Below are 23007 nucleotides of genomic sequence, written 5' to 3'. Positions count from 1 at the left end.
TGTAAATGTTCACTTTTCCAGCATCTTTTTTTTTTTTTGCCTTACTGCCTTTCACGAACATTTACTGAGTGCTCTGCACATGACAGAAGCTCATATGGCATTGAGAAGATTAAGTGAGATGATATAAAGTTCTTGGCATGAAGTAGGTTCTTATCAAATGTTAGTTGCCCTATCTTCTAGAAGTAAGGTATCGTGTATTGCTTAGCTATTTGACCTCACTAATGCTGGCTGTAGGATATTGCTAGGAGTATACTGTAGAAGTATAGTAATACTACACTTAATATCAGACTACCTTATCCATGGATAGGCAATGACTATGATTGAAAGGTCAACCTATTTTTGCTGCTTGATTTTGTGAGTCACAAGTAGCTGAGTCGTGCTCTTTCTTTTCATGCCTTTTAGCTGCAGATCATCACTCTTTCAAATCCTTATAATAAACCTCACTATGATGGTTGCAATGGGCTCATCATTGAGTGTGAGAGTCTTTAAGTCTGAAAGCACGTATTCAAATTCAATACTTTGTTCATTGCTTTGATCACTCTGCCCTGATTCCCTAAGACATTTTAAACAGCCCTTGAAAATTCAGAACATCTTGGCCCCAACTATCAGGGCATTCCGTCCAGTTAGTCTCTGACTCTCCCAGAAGTGAATTTAAAAAACGACAATAACAACAAAGTTACTGGTGAGGTTGGGTTACATTCTTCTTTATTGATGTTTACTAAGAACCAGAATTATATTTTTTGGTCTAACTTAATTTTTTTAAGTGCCAGGCCATCAAATATAGTTGCTCTTTTGTGTTGAAAGCTCGTATTTTACTAACAGGAAAATTCACAGCACACACTCCAATCCAATTTGTAATCAATCACTCAGATGCCAGTGGCATAAGACCTGAGTGCTGGTCACTTGTGCTTCTAACAATAAGAGCCATCAGAGACTAAAATTCAGTTACAATGTGTTGCAGCTGGTGTGGCCAGGACCTCACTGGAAATGTAATTTCAAAAAGATTTTTCTTGTTAAAAAGAAAATTTTCCCTCTGAAAAGTGTTGGGAAGATAGCAGTAGGGCAAATAGGCAAGCAGGAAATTTACAAGGATTTCCAAAAAACATTTTGGAAGCATTGGATTAATTTGAACAATTGCAAAAACATTTTTACTGAGTTAAGCAGTTTAGCTATTCTCAGTTTAATAGAATATGTTTGCATTAAAAAATAACTTTTGACAGTCCTTTTTGTTTTTCTAACTTCAGTGCACACACTTTAACTAAATGGCATATAAAGTAATGCGTGTCACCAGACGGACTCTAGGGAATTGCCCTGGGTTTGATTTGTTCCTGCCTCTTCTTTCAGGAAAAGAGTGGGTTTTAGGTGGAGAATGTACTGCTGGCTCACACTCATTAACAGCTTCCTGAACACCATGTTCCTTTGAGAAACAGTAACTATATTACATAAATTCTGACCAGGTTCTTCTAATGGAGAAGACCTAATTACAAGATAATATTACATATATATATATTTTTTTTAATTTTAAGTCCATAAACCCGATTAATGGCTTTCCACCTTAAAGTAATCAACATTGAAGGGTTTACAATTGAAACCACAATACTGATTCCATGACTCAGAATGTCTTTTGGAACTTTCTGGAATTGCTTTCAGAAACTACACCACATTTCTTTGACATCCTTACCTTCTGTGGGATTTTTGATTTATGAAAACAACATAAAGTCATTCAGAGCCAAGTATTTTAAATGTGGTATGTTAAACAATAAGTATAACATTGTTTGTGGTCATAAAGTTATAGCCTAAAATAAACATGTAAACTACTTCCGAAGTTAGTTCCAACATAAAATCTAAGTGACAACATCAAAAGAATGAGTTTTCTGCAGTGACTAATTTGGAAAAATAATATTTCAAGTATGGTTGTCTAAAAAAATCTACAACATCATTTTAAACTTGTATCTTTATCTAATTTCTTTCTTTGATGTATGTTAGAACAAATTCCATCCCTTTTCCCTACCTGAGGGAACACACTCCCTCTGTAACTCCATTTTTAGGTCATCAGACTCCTACCCTCCAACTAGGGCAACTTTGTTATTTCTTACCATTCTTCTAATTCCTCCTAAGCCTGCCTCTTCCCACTAATGTTTCTTCAGTGCTTTACAAGTGATAAAATTAGGATCAGACCTCCTCAGGGAATAGTGAGGCATTTACAAAGGAAAAAAAATAAAAATTTAATTCCTTCTAAAATATTTAGAAAAGAAAAAGCAGACTCCACCTCTTTACATTATCACCATAATGTCCAGCATGAACAGACCTTTTTCTTCATTGTTTATAGAGATGGTCTTACTCTTCCAGGTCAGCCTGACTGTCCATCAGGAGAATCAGAGTATAATCTGTGAAGAATGACTAAAATAATTTGATTACATTTTCTGTTAATAAGGAAGGGATCTTACATAGAAATTGATATCCAGATTTGTTTTATTCATGCTTCACTTAAAACAGAATTCAGAATGTTTCCCTTCTTAACATAATTAAAGTTAAGATAATGAGATAACTAAGCAATTCAATACAAGTGTTCATTCTCAGAACTCTTTATAAAAAGGAAAGCACAGCAAGTTGTCCAACTTTAACATTGCATTGGAAATAGAAGAATGAACTGTATAATTTTTGGATAACTCTTCCAATCTTAAAATTCCAACTGATTCCACAAGAAGTCCATATTTGTTTTTATGGCTTTCTATTCCAAGGACTGAGCATGGCATATGTGTCAAACAAATGTTTGTTTACTGTGATTATAGCATCTAGTACATTTAAGTAAGCAATTAGCAAGTTGGACTGAAGAATTTAGTCACATCTGAATTCTGAAATGGACCAATAAAAATTCCCTAGTTGGTTTCTGTCTTCCAATTTATATGAGGCAACCATACAGCACAGTGATTGAGTAGACAGACTCCAGTAAGACTGCTTGGGTATAAATCCCAGTTCTTCCACTCAACAATTGTGTGGCCTCAGGGACAAAGTAAAAAAAAAAAAAAATTGATGACATTGTATGCCATGTCAAGAAGTTTGGACTTCATGCTCTAGAAATGGACATGAGATGGAGAATAGCCTGATTAGATTTTTACTTTAAAAAGCTCACTTTAGAAGTAGTATAGAGGATGACTTACAGAAGTACAAAACTATTACAATACTGTAATAGTCCATCAGGAAATGATTATGGTCTGAGTGAAAACAATGACAATTGGATGGCAATAAGGCAGCAAAAGAGATCAATATTAAGGAAGAAGTAGAATTCTATAAATTAGGGAATAATTGCTTTGGAGCAGGGATAGAAAGCAGGAAGTCTAGACTATTCTTAGCTTGGACAAATGGTTGGGTGAGATTCCAGCCCTTGTAACATGAATGATCAGAGTTATTACATTGTTCACTAGGAAATGCCTCCTTAGCAATACAATAAGCTTCTAACAGCTATGAAAATACCCATTTTCCTGTTTGAAGAATTTTGACAAAATGCATTTCCTCTGTCACAGTCCCTGTGATTTCACATCATACAACTTGACTACAATTGGCTATTTCCCTGAACTTTATCCATTCTGAACCCTATATCCTATAATATGTCCAAAATATGACCCACAAGTTTAGTTTCAGAGCTTTAAAAATACACCCACTTCTATTATTAAGACCCTTATCATGCCTTTAAAGATGTATTAAAAACATATAAATAGTAATACATCTCCAACGTGATAGGAAAAAAAAAGGAGAGAGCTCTCCTTTAATATCACAGACAGGATATTCTAACAGCAAGCAAGAGAACAGTTTGTGGTATGCAAGGATTAAACAAAAACTAAGTTTTAAGCAGAAAGGTGAAAGTATTACTACTGGCACTAAAATTTTTAAATAAATCCAAGAAAATCAAAACAAATAGGAAAAAGAACACAAACCAAAAAATACCTTCCACTTTCAATCCTCCCACTTATTAAAAAAAAGTAATCTATGAAGACAAAAATTGAGTTTGTGATTCCAGAATCATAAAATCCAATTAGATTACTTCATTCTTGGGTTGATTCTTACTAATTCATATTTGTCCGTCATAAATTAAGAGTGGAAAGGTCTTAATTTTAATAAAATAGCCTCTAATGATGTTAATTAAATAAGCAATATATTTTGTAAAGAGTGAGGCAAATACAATATGATATGAACTAACATTTTACTGATGATATAACTAAGGTTTAAAGGTGTCAGAATTTCTTCAAGGGCAAGTATATACAAAGATAGGCTAACCAGGTCTTCTGAATCTATATCCCATGCTCTTTGAGGTTCACCTGCTGTCCCATGTAGAAAATGTAACCATCTTCAACTGCATTTTCTTAGAAATAAAGTAAGACGGTGCACATGGCATACACCCAAAAGAGCAATACTAATGTAGGATAACAGATTCTGAGTAAACATGTCTATAACATCCAAGTACCATGTACAGCATTTTTAGTTGTCACCTATTCCTGGAAGTGGAGAGGAAGGCAGAGGTTAAGCACATCTCCAATGAAGAGATCTCATTGAGGCCAGAGGCTGACACGCTGTTGCAGAAGAGAAAGTGGGAGTGGTCTGAGACAATGTATGCTTCTGTCCATGAAGACCTACCTGTCTCTGCTTTCTACCTCCCCTCACTGGAGCTGATCCTAAAGTACTGCTGATCTTCAAGCATAATACCTTGAGTTCAGGGCAGAGTATCAAATGACTGAGAGGTTTTCAAAACACAGGTTTTGATCAATCAATTCAGTGAGTCATGACCAGCATTTTAAAGAAACAGAGAAAGAAAGAGAATAGAACAGAATAAGGGACTAGCATAGAACAGAACAGAAGGAAAGGACTAATATTTTTAAAATGTCTCCCTGCATTACTCATCATAAGAATATTTATTTTTGAAACTTTTTTTTCAGGGGTGTGTGTGTGTGTGTGTGTGTGTGTGTGTGTGTTTGTGTGTACTGGATCACAACATTAAGTATTTCTCTTTCTGTGCATCGCTGTCAGAAGTTTTAAAGGCATTGGCCTCTATCCTAGATGATGCTTGGACAAAGGTCAAGCAATCTGTGTTCTCAGCGGCCCATTATTTTCCTCCTTTTTTTTTATATGCTCCTGCTGTTCCAGTACAAACTCTCTTCAGCCAGACTTCTTGCTAATCATGTCACTAAGTGTCATGGCTGAAAAAAATGAGCAAGGGCAATACATGCAAAGCCACTCCCTTTCATTAATTTTGTTTAAATCCTACTGACACAGTTGTCATCATTACATCGTATTCTTTGATAATACATTTTGACATACAAAATTCAGAGCTGAAAAAGAGCTTCCTGTATAATTTATCTTCCACTAGCTTTGAATCAACTGAATTTAATTCTTCTGTAAAGCTTTGCTATTATGTATTGAACAGAAAACATTGCTTTTGATTATTTGGAAGACCTGTGTTAGAAGTCAGAAAATCCAAATTCCAGGAGAAGTTCTTTTGTCGCAGGCACTGACTGTAGTTCATGGGAGTAGATCAGGAACCTAGTGTGGTTCTTTCATACATAAAATGAGTTAAATTAGGTGATTTTTACTGTATCTGCCAGCTTCAAGTATGCCCACGTTAGTCTGTTGTACAAAGTCTGAAATTTGTAGATGATAAAAGGTTCTCTTGGTTCTTTCTATAAAGTTCTCTGTCTTGAATAACAATGAATAGGTATGTTTGAAGAATCCTCTTACACAGTTATGAAAGAACATTTGCCAGGTTGAAAGTAAATGTTAAGGAAATGTTTCCACACTAAAAATTAACAATTATTTCTAAAATAACAATGACAAAGAATTACTGTGGTAAGTATTCAAGCTATAAAAATAAACATTATATATTGCTTAAAATGTGTATGTACATATCATAATATGTAATGTTTTATAAGCGTAAATTATAGATTTATGCACATTCTAATCAGACATGAGTTGTTTTAACAACAGGTCTATCACAGAGAAAAAAGTGGAAGCTATTTAAATCTCAAACATTTAAATATGTAGGGTTCATGGGAACCTACACAGCTTTATTTCATCACCAGTGAGTGATGAACAGACCAGAGTATGAGAAGAATTTGGGCATCATCCTCGATTCTTGTGGCCTTCATTAGACTAACCTAAGGCAATTTTTACCAGGTTTTATTGATAGCTATGAGAAATCATAAAGAATTGGTTGCCTAACTCCTGACGATTGAAAGTTAGACACAAAATGTATATTTTTTATGGAGATTTGTTTGTTTGTTTCTGGAAAGTCTTCTAAAACTACAGAGCAGGTAAAGGGGCTTAGGAGTTCTATCAAAACAAACTAAGGGTAGATTTCTGCCTATGTGGCAAATGATTCCAAAGAAGGAAGTCATATCAGCAATGGAGAGAGAGTGGAACAGAAAAAGAAGAAGACTAAGGAAAGGACTTGAGGAAATGTCCACATTTATGGTCAGAAGTTTGTAGAAGGGCCAGTGAAAGAAAGGAGGAAAGAAGGAAGGAAGGAAGGAAGGAAGGAAGGAAGGAAGGAAGGAAGGAAGGAAGGAAGGAAGGAAGGAAGGAAGGAAGGAAGAAAGAAGGAAAGAAAGAAGGAAAGAGAGAAAAGAAAAGAAAGAGAGAAAGAAAAGAAACAGAGAGAAAGGAATAACCCAGAAAGGAACATGGAAATACGTAGCAACAGAAATAAGGGGTAAATTAAGTACAAAGACTACAGAGTATAGAGGATGACTGTTGGAAGGATGATCTTGGATTTCAAGAGATAAATTAATCCAATGCCTGTTGAGCCAAGTTTCAAAGGGTTAAGATGAAATGAAGCTAGAATGAGCAAATGAAGACCATTATTTGAATGTGAGCTGTCATTTGGTTTTAAGTGACAATTCTCCCCCACCCATCCTCCCATTTGAATGCAGTTTTTTTTAGCTCATCATCAGAAACACCTATCGGCAAACAGCTTGTTTCTAATACATTAAAAGAAATTTATCACATATTTCAATGAGATGACTTTCACTCTTCATTTAACATTGTTAAAATATTTCCAAATTACCTGCATCATAAAGGAAATGGCTCAGATAAAACAAAGAAAGTGAGGGAATGAAATGGGAATAATGAGCCCCAAATTTCTGAGTCGTCCTAGCAGGACAGCTGACACTCAGAGAGGGTTGTAAACCTTCCAAATTCTCAGTAAGCTCTCTGAGCCCCGAGTTGTGCAGAAAGTGTCAAGAAACTTGCCCTTGCAAGGACTCTTACTTTGGAGAATATCAAATTAATGCTGTTGGCAGCAGGCTCTAACATGTTGTTCAATTACTTTGGTTCCTGTGGTTAAATAACTAATATTGCCATGGCAGTTAGGACCTTCACTTACTGTGATTATATTTTAATGTCTGCTGTACCCTGGCTTCTGTGTAATTTTACCAATTACCCAATTATATGCTATTTTGCTTACTTTGTACAAGACAGGACTGACTCACCATCCCTCTTAATGTTAACATTCGATACAATTAACATTGATTAACATATTTCTGTGTGTATTTATTTTGTCTTGTTTTGTCTTACAATTCCTGGCCTTGGTGAAATTGAGTTCATTTGCTTCCCTCATGTACATTACATGCATTTATTTAGTTACCCCTGCCCAATTTGGGGGTAATATTGAGCAGCCACTTCCTATTTTGTGCGTGAGCACTTCACCTTACCTATTTCTGTAATGGAAGAAGATTCCATTCCATTATAGTAATAATGACGTTAGCACAGTAAATAAGTGTACTTTCCTCTCCCTCTGGCTCAGTAACATTAGTATCATTACTCTTATGGTTGCTATCGTTATTGTATCTTATTCGACATATTTTTAAGAAAAAAGAACCAGAGATTTAAATGACTTTTCTAAAAACATTAAGCTGGTTAGTAGAAAGTCAGAGGTGAGAACCTATTTGGAAACTACTGCTATCTGCTACAGATCATCTGATTCTCTCAAAGGCAGCTAGACGGAGCCAAAAGTAAGGAAAAAGTGAAAATAATAGTAGATTCTCATCCTAAATAATTCTTATCTATTTGAGCAGAGTATGAGTGATGCCATACCTCACAGTCCACCTGTACAGAGTCACTGAGAAGGCCCCTGCCTGCTGTCAGCAGGCACCTGGTAGCATTCAGATGCAGAGAGATGGATACTGGGGAGTGGGTTTTGCCTTTCTCCACTTAATGCTGTGTGACTTATGCAAACTGCATAACCTCTCTGGGTCTCAGGAAAATTATTGTTTTATCATTTCAAAAACATTTCATCATTTCTAAAAATAAGGATGATAATAGGACTTGCTCTTTAAAGGGATGTTAAGAGGTTCAAAATAGTTAATTAAAATGAAACATTTGGAGCAATGCATGCCACAGAGTAAATAATAAATGGAACCTCCTACTATAATTTAATGTGTGCTCATAAGTACTTGTAAGCCAGTTAAGGAAACAATATCTCTGAAGATCATGCACTTCCTTCAGTCCCTAGAAAAAAGAACATGGTGGGGCACCTGGGTGTCTCAGTTGGTTAAAGCCTTTGTCTTTGGCTCAGGTAATGATTTCAGGGTCCTGGGATTGAGCCCCACATCAGGCTCCCTGCTCAGTGGGAGCCAGCTTTACCCTCTCCCTCTGCTGCTCCCCTGTTTGTGCTCTCTCTCTCTCTCTCTCTCAAATAAATAAAATTTAAAAAAATAAAAAAGAAAAAACAATACTCTTACTTGGAATGATAAAGCATAAGATGGAGAGCTAACATCTTTTAGGAAATGTTTGGATAGATCTACCATTTTAAGAAATCAATCCTCCTAATTATGATGCTTTGATTTGTTTTACCACATAGTGTACTTATTCACTCATTGATTTTATATACTTGTTTGTTTTAGATAGGGTGAGATAGCTAAAATATGTACAACTATGAAATATGTAACTATTCTCTATACTAAATCATAGCACATAAGTGGAATCAATTAAATTAGATTGTAATATATTCAAAAGGATATCTGATGTACATTTGTCCCTTTTATTTGTAGAAGAGAGAAGTAACAAGGTTTTAACAAACTTACTACTTTTGTGCTTTTTCTGATTTCATTTCTACATTTATTATTTGGAGCACATAGATAAACTTAAAGTCGTATTAAGATCCCACAAATATAATCTGTTATATAGATTCAGTAAATGTGGAATCAGTATTGAAGTGATAATTCAGTTTTTTAGTGCTACACAAGCTAATTACTTGAGTTAAAATACAGCGTTTTAGATCTGATATTGAACTCCCTCTGCGTTAAATTTTTCTCTGATTCAGTTTACAAGGATTTATGGGATAAGCTCTCCCTAGGGACATTTGATTAGATGTTGGTATCATTCATGACCTTCCATCATTGGTTTGAACCCAAAGAAGTGGGCAGTGACCCAAAGTTGCTAGCATGAGAGACTTGTTGGGAAACAACTACTTAAAATATTTGGGTGGTGACTTTTCTTCCTGTGGACAGATGTTCCTATCAAAAAAATCTCCCATATTTTATATCAGTTGACCTCTTCGTTTGGGAGAATGATTTATATTTGTCCTGAAAAAAAAAAAAAACAACAATTAGAGAAAAATATGTTGCTGCTCTCTAGTTCCTGGCAAGAGTGGACAGAGAAGAGAAAATTAACCTCTGCTTACCTTACATGGTAATACTAAATTTTCATTATTCATTCCATATTTAATTTTTCTGTGTTGTCTTAAAGCAGTCCTACACAATGCAAAAATCTATCCATTAACTATTATTAATTTTGTTTCCTCTTGGGTTCTGCCTCAAATTAAAAAAAAAAAAAAGACTCCGTAAGAGTCATGGACAGACACACTTATTGCTTAAATCTTTTCAATATTCCAACAAATAACTACAAGCAGCTTTATTTCCTTTATTGATGAGTACAAGTAACTAGAAGTCTAACGAAGTAAAATGACTTTAAAGGGCTATCAGGGAATCACCGATAGAAATAAATTGTAATTCATTTTGATGTTACATCAATATCAAAGAAGAAACAGCCAGAGAAGAATAAATCTAAAACGGTAAATATGTTGAGTGTTATAAAAACCTCTCTATATAACAGGTTGCTTTAATATCCATTCAAAATGATTGTGTGGGGAAAAGAAGAAATGGCAGTATTCTCCTAGAACAGAATATATCAGTTACCTTTCTATTACATTACTTTCTCTACTTTAAAAACTATAAGATTTGAAACATCCTGGAAGGAGTTTGCATTAGAGGGGAGTACTAAAGAAGACTCTGGTAGGGTCAAAGTCACAGCTGGAGTGAGTTTAAGTAAACTTGTCCCTTGCTCTCTCTATTCTAGCACAAAAATAAAATGATGGATGCTCATAGTTATATTATCGTTAAAATACTTTTCTTGCTATTCACAAGGTCACCTTCCACTTGTATCAACTATCAATTCTCTATTATTCACAGTGAAGTAAGAGGAATCTTACTGTGGATCGCTTTCAAAATCTATTTTAGAAATATCAAATTTTGAAAATGATTTGCTTTTCTGATTACACATAGCATCAGTTGATGTCCAGAGGAAATCACAGATATTTACTCTCTAGCAGGAGAAAGTTGGGCTGGGGTTAAAAAAAAAGTCATGGATAATTTCAAAAAGTGAAGCGATTATCTATAAAAAATAGATTATCTAGTTTATGTATAGTTGATTTTTGTGAGCACTTCCATGAGTGTTAACACATACAAATAGATGTGGCACTTTTATTAAAGAAAATGCAATACACAAATATTAGTACTTTCTAACCAACTCCCTCAAACTTCTGTTTCAATGTGTTTCAAGCATTCTTTTTTTACAGCACCACTTCCTCCAAACCTGTCTCAATGTCCAAGTTATATGAGAAAATCAAGAAATCTAAATTTATGTTATACCAGTTTCCAACTTTTTTTGTAGAGACACCTTCCAGGAAGCTTACTTACATGTAAAACATAATTATTTTCTACTGTCCTAATCATAACTTTTAAAAATATTTTAAAACCCTATAGCATTGCATTCAAATTAACCTTGTCTCAAAAAGACAAAGCAAGGAGTAAAGAAGACTAAAAGAAGTAATTACAAGCACAAATCCAAAAGGTTTTCCATTTACAAAAAAAAAAAAAAATCCAAAATGTCTTTTTCCATTTATAAAAATATATATATATATATTTAGAGAGAGAAAGAGTGACAATTGCAAAGGTAAACTGATTTTTTTAAATTGCTTGTTTTTTAAGTTCTTCTTAAGGGTGGCCCATAAAAGTTCATTACCTCAAACTCCAGAGGTGATGTCGAGCAACAGTGTACTTATTCAGAATATATGTATCCATGTGATATTGAGGATTTTGTTTAAAATTGTTTTTAATTTAGAATGTTTGAAATAATCTCTTTAGAAATCGAAATATATTGACATATATATACATTAGTAACAGTCCACAACTTAATTTATCACATATATATATACGTACATACACTATCTTTTAAACTCGTAAGCAATAGATGGAAACAGAAAGTCAGACGAAAACACATATGTGAATAATTCAGCAAAATCATTTTCGCTGCTTCTGTTTCAATCACCTGAATACTGCCATATTCAATTTTCTATGTCATTTTCCATCATAACTTATAACCGTCTTTGAAAGCAAACCTAAAAATGAGAACTATAGCACCTCTGGAGAACAGTACATTCTCTTTCTGGGCTCTCTAAGTCTTTCCTGAAACTCAAAGGCATCTTTTTCAGGAGTGATTTACAAATAATCCACCTTCCCTACAGAACAAATAGAATTCCTTTAAATAAGAATGCTTTCTTCAAATGAAAACAGACTACACTGAATCAAGAAAACCTTGGGCCCATTTTGTCTCATTTTCACTTTCGTAGATTAATGAATTAATAAATTCCTTCAATAAGTTATCTTTCTGCAATGGCAATAAAACTTTTAATTCTTTATTTGGAAAGTAAAAAATTGACAATTATTCCATTTTCACTCAAGAAGAACAAAGACTAAATTTCTAAAATGCCTACTTGAATTTGTATCCTACGGTTTCCTGTTCCTATATCTCAGAAACATACATTTTAGCATCAGCAATCAAGGATGGGGGAGAGGGAGAAAAATCCAATGAACAGTCCTCAGGATAATACTACCTAATTAGCTAGTTTGATCAGCTGGCACTTTATTTCCAATCTTCTCAATCAATCATATTTTTCTATTCTGATGCATAAAAATTCAGCTAAGCTGCACTTCTAGATTTTTTTTCTCCAAAAAAAGGATGCAGCTTCTTCCTGTTTGAATAGTCTTTCTAGCTTCCATTCAGTTATTGAAAATGAGGGTCCTAAGAATTTCAGAAACCACATAACTAGTAGAATAACGAAGGTAAAGAGACCTGTAAATATTCAAAGAATTCCTCTTTCTCCTTCATAGAAGATAGATTTTTTTCTATTAGTTTCTTCTCAATAGCATACATTATAGATCACCCGTTATGAAAGCAAGAAGCCAGAAAATAAAAAAGATAATCCTCTCATTCTCCAGCTATATTACTTCTACTCAACTCAGTGTTTTATTTTATGTTACCATTATCTCTCATAAATTACAATTTTCTTACAGATCCAGCATCAAATCTGAAGGATACGGTGTTACAGTTAAGCAAATACAATGAAATATATTCCACAGAACCACTAAGTTATGGAGAGTGTATAAGAAATTCAACTCAAAAAGAAAGAAAAAAATGAAAGAAAGAGAAAAAGAAGAAGAAAGAAAGAAAGAAAGAAAGAAAGAAAGAAAGAAAGAAAGAAAGAAAGAAAGAAAGAAAGAAAAAAAGACATTAAACTCATTTGTAAAATAAATACATTTTCCATTTGAAGACATCCAAATAGAGTTGCAATCTCTTTAAGGAGCAGATATTTGGAAAGAGAGCAAAATAGACATATCAAAACATAAGGCATAAGCTAGATTTTGGGATGCAACCCTAAATTTAGTCCATGTAACCCCATGGCTAATGACAGTTCTGACATAACTGATAATTTGATTCAGGAACATCAAGTGCTGGGGCCCAGTGGTGACAGAAAGAGAAAGTCTTTTACAGAAACTCACAGAATGTACATGGATTAGAATCGAAAGAAACCTCAGAAGATCATTGGATCCATCCCTCTGTCCTTAGCTAAACTAAATAAACATCTAGCTCTCTTTAACAACTGATGAGATGGAATTTGAAGTCAAAAGCATTAGAGAAAAGTCTTATGATTTGGATTGGCAGCATCCTTTTCTTCTAACCTTTGCCTCATCTCATGATGGATATCTAAAAATTGAGCGTTATGCCCATTACTATCGAAAGTGTCAGGGTGTTTCAGAGGGAAGAGTAAAACGGAATGAGAATGGTTGCATACATGCGGAGGTATGTGCACTTGTGTGAGAATGTGCAGGATGTGTATGCAAGTAGTATGTATGTATGTAGTATATATAGTTTATTTCCCTCGAGACCTTAAAAAAAAAAAACCTGACTATAGACTCTTTATTCCTTTGAAAAGATAGCTGAAATGGTTAGCATTTTAAAGACTAGGAAGCAGGACGCCTGGGTGGGCCAGCGGTTGAGCGTCTGCCTTCAGCTCAGGGCGTGATCCTGGGCCTGGGGATCCAGTCCCATATTGGACCTCCTGAGAGGAGCCTGCTTCTCCCTCTGCCTATGTCTCTGCTTCTCTCTGTGTGTCTCTCATAATAAATAAATAAATAAATAAACAAACAAACAAATAAATAAATAAATAAATAAATAAATAAATAAAATCTTAAAAAAAAAAAAAAGCATTCTAGAACTACAAAACTAGCAAAACTGTCCCCGTGAGAGGGCAGTAGGGGGCCAAGCGCTGGCCAACTTTTCCCTCGCTGCCCACCCAGGACTGTCCCTTGCTCTCACCCTTCACCCTGCCTCCCGCCCGCGCTAGGGGTAGGGCCGTGGACGACACTGAGAGCCTGAACAGAGGCTGCAGCGAGCTCTCTCCTCTGATGAAACGAGGAATCCCAGGATCTGTGGGGCAATGAACCACTTTCCCGGGGTGACAGTTGTGCTGAGAGGTGCGCGTGCTGTTTGGCGAGCTAGCTTTCAGTTTGGCTTCCTACAAAAGGAGCAGAAAGGGGGAGCTGTCATAGCTCCGGTGCCCACAAGCCCCCACCCCCACCCCCACCCCCACCCCACCCGGGTCCTTGCGTGCCCAACGTTCACGTTCCTTTTACCCTGTGTGTAGGTTTGCATGACTCTTTGCAAGCGACTGTCAATCTGTCTGTGTGACAGAGGGACAGAAGCGCTCCAAAAGTTCCCTCTTGCAAAAACGCCTCCAGCATCCACCTTGCTATATCGCACACACACACCCTGATCGCCCGCGGTACGATGCTGCGGTTGTGGCTTCATCATGTTGCTGCCTCCTGGATGATTTATTCACCAGGCTACAGAAGTGAGAAATGGCGCGTCTATTGAAGTTTTCTGTCTGGGACCTCGCTTCTTTGAAAGCAGAAAGTGGTTGGGACGGAAACAGGACCCAAAGGGGGCAAACGGCCCCCTCAATTCAAGATCGTAAAACGTAACGGTTCAGAGACCAGGACCTGGACCCAGACTGTTGGGATTGGAATCCCACTCCCACTAAACCCTAATTTGCGTGCCTTGGGCAAAGCGCTTAATCACTCCGTAACTCAATTTTTTTTTTTCATCGGCAGAATGGGGAAAAGCGCCCTCACAACAGGGCAGTGAAGACTAAATAGAGGTAAACGCTTAGAACGGCGCCTGACGCAGAATCGTTGCTCTACGTTGGCTGCGATTTCCGTTCGCATCAGCACTGCCCTGGTAACTTTGGAGAAGGACCATTCCCCACCAGTACGCACTGGATCTTGTGCATGCCCACGCACCAGAGCAAAGGTGGGGGAACCGTAACCCCCCGGCTCCCAGCCCTCCAGCACCAGCCACCGCCACCTCCCCACCCAGGGAGATCTGCTCCCGGGAACCCCTCCCCAGCCGTGGGACGCGCCCCACCTGGGGGCGCCCTTGAAAGGTTGAGGGGTGCAAAGGCAAACGACGCGCTCGGGAGCGCTGGCAGCTACCGCTCTCGGCTGTAGAGTGCATTTGGAGTGTTTTCCTACCTGCCCCAGGTTTTTGCCCTTCTTACTGCCGCCGAAAGCCAGTCCTTGGTATGTGCCCGCCGATCGATTGGCGACCTGGGCAGGCGTCTCCCCGCCCAGAGAGGACTTGATGGAGTTGAGTTTGGCCCGCGAGCCGCCGAGCTGCGAGCTCTCCACCATCAGCACCGCGGCCAGGAGGAGCAGACAGCGCGACGAGTCCTTGCCCCGCATCCACGCGGCCATTTCCCGGCGAGGGGTCCCCGGGGGGCGCAAAGCCCGGAGGCGTGCGGCTGGACGCAAGGCGACGGAGGACCCCAACGCCAGGCCCCTCTCTCGGGGCGCGGGGGCCAGCGGCTGTTCCCCCCAACCCCACTCGGCCTCGCGGGGGGGCGCCCGGCACCGTGTGAATTCAGTCTCACGCCTCGGACCCGGAGCGAGAGCGGCCCGAGCAAGCCCCGCGTCTCCACCGGGGCAGGAAGTTCTGCGGTAACTGGAAGCAATCAAAGGCGAGGCGCCTTCTGGCCGAGGAGGCGTGACCCGAGGTGCTAGAAGAGCCGGCCCCGCGGACCGCGCCGCTCCGGGCGCTCCTTGCCCCGCGCACCACCGCGCTCCCGCGGGTCTCCGCGCCCCAAGTCTCCGAATTCGCTCCGGAGGGCCACAGCAGTGCTTTCCCTTCCGCCTCAGCTGCTTTCCTCTCCTCTTTCCCTTCCCCGTCTCAACCTTTGCAGGACACAATGCCAGCGGGCGCCGTAACTGGGGTCCGGGAACGCCCCGGGCGGGCCCCGGAGTCCGAGGCCAGCAGAGGTCTCCCGCGCGCGCAGCACCGTCTCCGCGAAGCGCTGCTCCCGGTTCCCACCCCGCAGCCCGGCGCTGCCCGGGACGCCCAGAGCCCCAGCAGCCGCCGTGCGCGCCGCGCCGTCCCGCTCTCTGCCTTTGCTCTCTCGCCGCCGCCCCCTTTGCTTTTTATAGCTTCCCACAGTGGGGTTGTGTTTTTTTTTTTTTTTTTCCCTCCGCCCCCAATTCAAGAGTGACAAAGAGTGAAAACGTTCCTCTCACCCCCCACGTTCCCGCCCCACTCCTCTCCTTCCCTCTGCGGCTCCCCCTCCTGCCCCTCTCCCTCTTGGCCCCCTCCCACACCCCTCTGCTCTCCACAACAATTGGGAAAATGGGATTCATTCCCGGAGGAACGCGAGGCCTCCAGATTCCAGACAGCAGCCCCGGAGGTGGAAAGACCTTTGGAAACAGATGGAGGGCAAAAGTGGAAGTGGAGCGGGGCAGGTTGCCCCCGCCCTTGGGGACCGCCAGCACGACTTCTGGAAGTCCCCCCCCCCCCCATTCTCCTGTGCCTGACTCCTAGGAAAAGCCCTAGAGAGGACTGGGGAGAAGCGAGCATCTGGGCGTTAAGGCTGTGCTCTGTGGACGCTCAAGTGCCTCCCGGGGGGTGTGTAAGGCTGCGCCGCGTTGTGTCCGGGGTGCCCAACTGACGCGGATGGGGGCTTTGGAATTGGGGAGAAGACGACGAGAGACAGGGAGAAAGAACTTTAGGATTTTCTAGGCTACGCCTTTTGTACCACTCCTTACCCCCCCCCCAACCCCTTGAACCCCCACCACACCCGCCTGGTAAGTTTCTGGCTCCCAGGAGTTGGGGAAATGGGGTGCCCTTAGTAGGCTCCGAGGTTTCGATCTTACAGCTCTACTGGGCATCTTTACCATACCAGGCAACCGTCCCCTTTGCGAAGAGAAAATCCCAAATGAGAATGAACTGAGGCAAAGGGGAGCCTTTGAGGTCCTGCCTTCCTCAACTTCCTGCCCCCTACCCTCTGGGAATTCCAAGGGAAGCCTTTCCTGCCAGCCCCCGACTCCCCAGGTCGGGTCTGCTTCTGAGAAGATGAGAGGAGGTGCGGAGAGGGGCCGGGACGCGCGGGCGCGCAGCGCTGGGGGGCGCCAGTGGCAGCGGCCGGCGGGGCGCGGAGGTGCCGGCAGGAGACTGGCTGTCCCGGGCAAGCTCGAGGCTCGGGTTTGGAGCGGCTCGGCCGTGCAGCGCCAGTGTTTCTAATGCAATGAGAAGGGTTGTTTGGAAGTTGCTGTATTTGTCCTTCTCAGGCTCTAACGCCTGCGCTCAGGGAAATTGAGGCAGTGCCACAACTTGGCGGCTAACAGCTAGAGAACGGGGCTGACCTCCCGAACCGCACTGTAGATCTGATCTTCGGACCCTCGTTCTTCAATTTCCATACCCGATGCAGACGCACCCCAGAGTGTACAGGAGTATACATTCAACATGTCGCTAAGGGAGAATGATAGTGACTCTTCTTTTCCCCCAAGAAAGGACTGAGTTCTGAAGTGTCAATTTATGCCAGGGTTCTCCCAGACAGCACCAGCTTTGCATATTTCCTGCCCTGATCTGTGAATCTCTCTGGCCTGGAATGCTTCATTTCTTTCTTTCTTTCTTTCTTTCTTTCTTTCTTTCTTTCTTTCTTTCTTTCTTTCTTTCTTTCTTTCTTTCTTTCTCTCTCTCTCTCTCTTCTTTCTTTCTTTCTTTCTTTCTTTCTTTCAACACAAGCAAAAGGGCATTAAAACTTAAAGAACCCTCTGGCATCTTTCTTATCTTTGAATTGCCTTTGTGCTTTCTTAGGATAGAGATTCTCACGCTCAATATTTTCCTACTTTTTAAAAATATGCCTAGGAATGGATTTGTAAGGACAAAGGAAGCATTCCAGGCACAAGTGGAGGGCAAGGAAACTCTATTAATAAGTACTTGTGATTCATGGTTTATACCTTAAAGAAAGTATATATATTTTTTGCCTTCTTTGTGATATGCCCATCAGAAAACATTAGAGAAAAGGAGAAAATTAGATTAGGAATCTATTGGTTTAGGACTTTTCAAAAGTATTTTAAAGCAAAGGGAAAAGACAAAATAGAGCTATATATGTGGGCAAAAAAACACTCTACATCCTTTTGAAGGTTGTAACTATCCACCATGCGTGCGCTAAAGAAAGAACAAATGAACCAAGAGAGAATTTGAAAAGTCTTTGCCTATTTCCATCAGTTCCCTCTTTCCTTATTTCCAACCAAAGTAAGTTGCCATATAGTCATACCTAACTCCTGTCAATGCTCTGCTGAAAAGAAAAATGATGTCAAGCTCAGCAAACTCTCAAGAAACCCCTCAGCTCTGGGTATCATGATAGAGATTATCTCAGAGGCTTACACAATACCTGACAAGCAAATTTTTACAAATCAAAGTTGAAAGTCAAAGTTCACTTCTGTGTGCACTAACATTCTTCCACATACATAAAACTAAATCACACTATGGAATCAAATGTTACAACATACACAATTACACCTGAAAAGGAGGTAAAAACTAATTGCATTCATGATCTAAATGCTCTCTGTAAAATTGTACAGCAGACAGAAACCGACACACGTAACCCACATGTAGACAAGGAGATATGCATACACAAAATCAACTAATTGCAAATAAACATAATCCTTGGATTACTGTCATAGCCACACATGTGTTTTCTCATGTATGTTTTTATAAGCATGAAGATACAAACTTCATACTCTCCTTGGGAAAACATTTTTTATGCATTTTGCAATAACATCATTAGGGAGTAAATACATCAAAGCAACAAAACTGTACAGAAGTAAGGATCCGGTTTTCTTATTCAAAAGAAAGTACCTCTATGGACATTTTCTCCTTTGGCCATATTTTCCCTCTTCTCTGTGCTCTGCCAATCATCTTGCTTCCATCCAAAAGCAAAAACAAAACAAAAACACAACTGTCTCAGTAGTTGTTTCTGGATCCTTGTTTCCTTCTGACTACTCAGCCCCAAGGGGAGCTAAGTGCATATACATCGTATGTAACCACTCCTTACATAAGTTTGTTCAACAGTTCTTCATGAACTTCACTGTAGATTTATTAAGTTTAGGGTCTTGAGAATACAAAAGTGCGTAAGTCAGGGCCTTGATTATGGAGAGGCTTGCGGTCCACTGTCAAGGCCTTACCTTACTGAAATCTGCCTCTCACCCCTATTAGGAACCTTCCTCTGTTCTCATCTGCTACTAAATCCTGCCAATCTTGGTCTCTCACAGGGTATCTAGAACTTCTGAACTGGACTGAATTCATGTGACTGCACAAATAAAAGAAATTAGAGATGTCCCCCATAGCTTTTTCTTTTCTCATAAGTTACATGTACACTTTTGTAGTGTACTAGGAGACAAATACTCCTACATTTGTAGTAGAACCCAAAAGAAATGCCACTATTGTGGTCATTTTAGGTTAGTAATTATAGAAGTATGGTACTATGGCAAATTTGGGAAGGGAGAGTATAGTTTAGTAGCTTCCTTAGAATCTCAAATCACCTTGTCCACACAGGATGGACATGATATACCTTCTTCTTGTTGGATGTTAAAAGATTTGGAAAATATGGTTATGAGGATTTCCTCTCTCCACGGTAAACAAGGATACCTGGTTCTCTATTCTAGTAGTACTTACACTTTGGATCTTATCACATTAGAATTTCATGTTTCTCTGCTCTCTATAAAATTGAAGTTATTATTCATTATTATTATGAAATAATAGTACCATGTATTGCTATCAATCACATTTTACATAACCTCTAGTAAATATAAGTAGCACTGGTATTGTGAACATTTTTTCTTTCTTGATAAGCCTAATTTCCATACCAGATATGAAATTTGTATCTCTTGTTTGATTTCTGCCATATTTTCAGCTATTAACTCTTTTCTATATTGATTTCCTGGACAACAAGACCAGCTAATGAGGAAAAGCCTCAATCTCTCACAGTTGAGGCACTGGCTATACTTGACATAAACACACAAGTGAGAGAGTTTAAGGGAAACTCTGAAACAGTGAAACAGTCAGAATCATAATTCCTTAGTTAGCTAAAGGCTTGATTTTTGATCCCTGAAATACTACTCATCTTCTTAATACTTTATCTGCCACTCAAAGGAGAGAGAGTTATTGAACAGATCCCTCCCCTAGCACCTGAACCCAATGAATAAAAAGTGCATAAATATTATAGCAAAAAATTCAAGTGGATAAAATTCTGATTCTTGTGCATGTGAGAGACCTTTGGTGAAATGGAAACTAGAAACCTTCTCCAAAAGTTGAACACCAGGCCTTCCCTTTGTGATGCACAATTTCTGCTGGTCCTATACACTACAGATCCTTCTTGGTGGTCCACTTATTCCCACTGCTGAATTCTGGCAGGCTGTTTCAAGATTTGTCTTTGGAAACTACTACATGTGGCTGTGAAGGAGAAACATATTTAATTCTTAAGAGAAGTTCATTGTAAGAAATCTCATCTTGATGAGCAAGAAAACAACTTCCCAATAATCTGGACCAGGAGCTTCCAAACTCTGTTCTTTAGGTCTCCAGAGCTCTAGGAAGTTAAAGCTGCCATATTTTTTTTTTTAACAGAAAGGGGTCCAGAAACATGACTTTTTAAATGTCTGCTTTTGTTATAGTTTTTTTTGGGGGGGGAGGGGGGGAGAGATGTGTTGGTTGATTGGTTAGTTTTAATCAACTGTTAACTGCTATGATTTGGAAGCCACAGTGAGTTAAGCAAAATAGCCTATGAACCCTCAACCTGCCAACAACAAAATGGATTGATTTCTACCCTGTTATTATTACAGATTATTTCCAAAACAAACATTTCTCAAATGGGGGAAACTATTGAAAATCTGGTGATATATTCAGTCAGAAACGATTTGGTTAATTTAAGTAGAGAGTATCAAAAAATGGAAGGGCAGGGTAGCTATTCCAGGCATGGTACAGTGTGTTTGTTCCTGTCAGTTATCTGAACCTATGACTAATGACCATGGAAAAACTTCAGCTATAAAATAAATTGTGGCACAGATTGAAAAATAATGTGAAGATTATTTGCAAAAAATAAGAAAATAAGTTCCCAAGGGGCAATTTAAAACCTGTGTTTGAAGCATAACTAAGATTTGGTCACAGAGAATGTAAACTGTGTTTAGTTTACTTTTGGGTAATCGTTTTGTGATAGATCATACCTTTTGATACTGTACGAATAGGCTGCAATGTTCAGAAAACAGTTTGAGGTGTGAAAAGTCAAGATATTAAACTACAATTGGTTTAGGCATTTTATAGATAACTGTCTTGGAATATATAGTAGTAATAAAAACAATAGTAATAAGTAAAATATATTAAATGTTTACTAAGTACCAGCTTGTTAAGTACTCTACATGCATTCCATGTATTATCTCTTATTTGGGTCCCTTAGTTCATGCCTTTAAAACGATGTCCAATATTAAAATAATACTGAGCAGAGTAACTGGCAGCACAGCAGACTCTCATTTTAGATATAATGCCCAGTTATGGCAACAATGTGGAGCACACCTAAAAAAGGAGAAAGTTCTATCATTGCAACAGAACTTAACACTGATTCCTCTGCAGGAGCGGAGCTTAGTACATGGTTACAAATAACATCAAGAATAGAAGTAGATGAACACATACATTGCAGCTTTGTCCAATGTAGTAAAGCCGTTTGGAACCTGAGTAATCATTTATCAGAGAACCAGAAAAGGCTCTCTGCTCTAAAGATGGTGTCTTAATTTGCACTTAGTCTTCTGCTCTAACAAAATACCACAGACTGGGTGGCTTAAACAATAGAAATTTATTTTCTCACCATTCTGGAGGTGAGAAGTGCAAGATCAAGGTACTGGTAGGTTTGGTTTCTTCTCAGGCCACTCTCCTTGGCTTGCAGTTGGTCACCTTCACTCTGTGTCCTCTAATGGCTGTCCCTTTTTTCCTTTGTCCAGATTTCCTCTTCTTAAAAGGACACAAGTCATTGGATTAGGGCCTAGCCTAAAGACCTCGTTTTTACTTAACAACCCTTTTAAAGACGTTATCCCCAAATGCAGTTACATTCTGAGGTACTGGAGGTCAGGATTTCATCATACAAATTTGTGGGGGAAACATAATTCAGCCTATAACAGATGGATTTATAGACACAGTGCATATTAAAACATTTGGGGAAGGAGTAACATTTCTGGAACTCTACCAGAGTTCCTAAACTTAATGTGGGAGATGTGTCATAGGTCTACTTAAAAATGTTATTTAAATTTGTCCTATTACATTTTACCTTTGGCCTTGTTAATGATATTAACTTCCTCACCATCCTTCTGTGTGTGAATTATGGCTGAATATGAACCCAGCTGACTGAGTTTGAATATGATTGTCAAGATTCCCCTGGGGCCCTGAAAAAGAAAACAAAGAATACAAGCTATTTGCCAAGAAGATAAGGTCATTTTTACATTCAAAAGGAGCACTTTGTTAATGAAAGATGGAAACAATAAGATACAGGAGTATATGATACAAAAATGAAATCATTGTAGATCAAAGAAAAAGGAAGCGGCAATCAAAAATAGAGTGGTCTAGCAATCAGCAAGTTGTTCTGTTACTAACTTAATTTGTCCATTTATTTAATTTGATTTGTTCCATTTACTCAGTAAATTAATAGTCAGCTGGAATCACAGTACCTTTAATTAATTCAAGGCAGTGCTAAATATGTGGAAGCAGAGGGAATATCTAATTTCACTGAAACTGCTCATGAAATCATACTTTAATATATGTGCACTTTGACCACTTAGCTTTTAAATTATCAAGAAATCTGAGAATAAGCTCAGATTTGGTTTAGTTTTGGTTATTGTTCTTTCTGAAATCCACTAAATGCTATTTTTGTTGTCAGTGTCAAGAATATATGTGCAGATTTGTATATATCTAAAATCGAATAAGATTAAGAACTTAACAACTATTTCCATATTCTAAAATTGGGTTAGCCTTGTTTTCCAATGTCAGTGTTGTATTTTAATTAATAAGAAAATGAAATTCTCAAGTCTCTTC

General features: G+C 38.9%; 1 protein-coding gene across 1 annotated transcript in view; it reads right to left on the bottom strand.

Moving 5' to 3' along the window:
- The window catches only part of DKK2 (dickkopf WNT signaling pathway inhibitor 2), a 99018-nt gene extending 82978 nt beyond the window's left edge, over positions 1–16040 (bottom strand). The window contains exon 1 of the mRNA XM_038581966.1: positions 15138–16040. Coding sequence (XP_038437894.1) covers positions 15138–15359 — 222 coding nt within the window. The 5' untranslated portion in view covers positions 15360–16040. The remainder of the gene's footprint in view (positions 1–15137) is intronic.
- Between the last annotated feature and the right edge of the window lie 6967 nt (positions 16041–23007).

The sequence above is a fragment of the Canis lupus genome, chromosome 32 (genome assembly GCF_011100685.1).
Source record: "Canis lupus familiaris isolate Mischka breed German Shepherd chromosome 32, alternate assembly UU_Cfam_GSD_1.0, whole genome shotgun sequence".
NCBI classification, from domain to species: Eukaryota; Metazoa; Chordata; class Mammalia; order Carnivora; family Canidae; genus Canis; species Canis lupus.
Note: the sequence above shows the minus strand (reverse complement) of the source record. Positions and strands in the feature narration are given on the sequence as shown.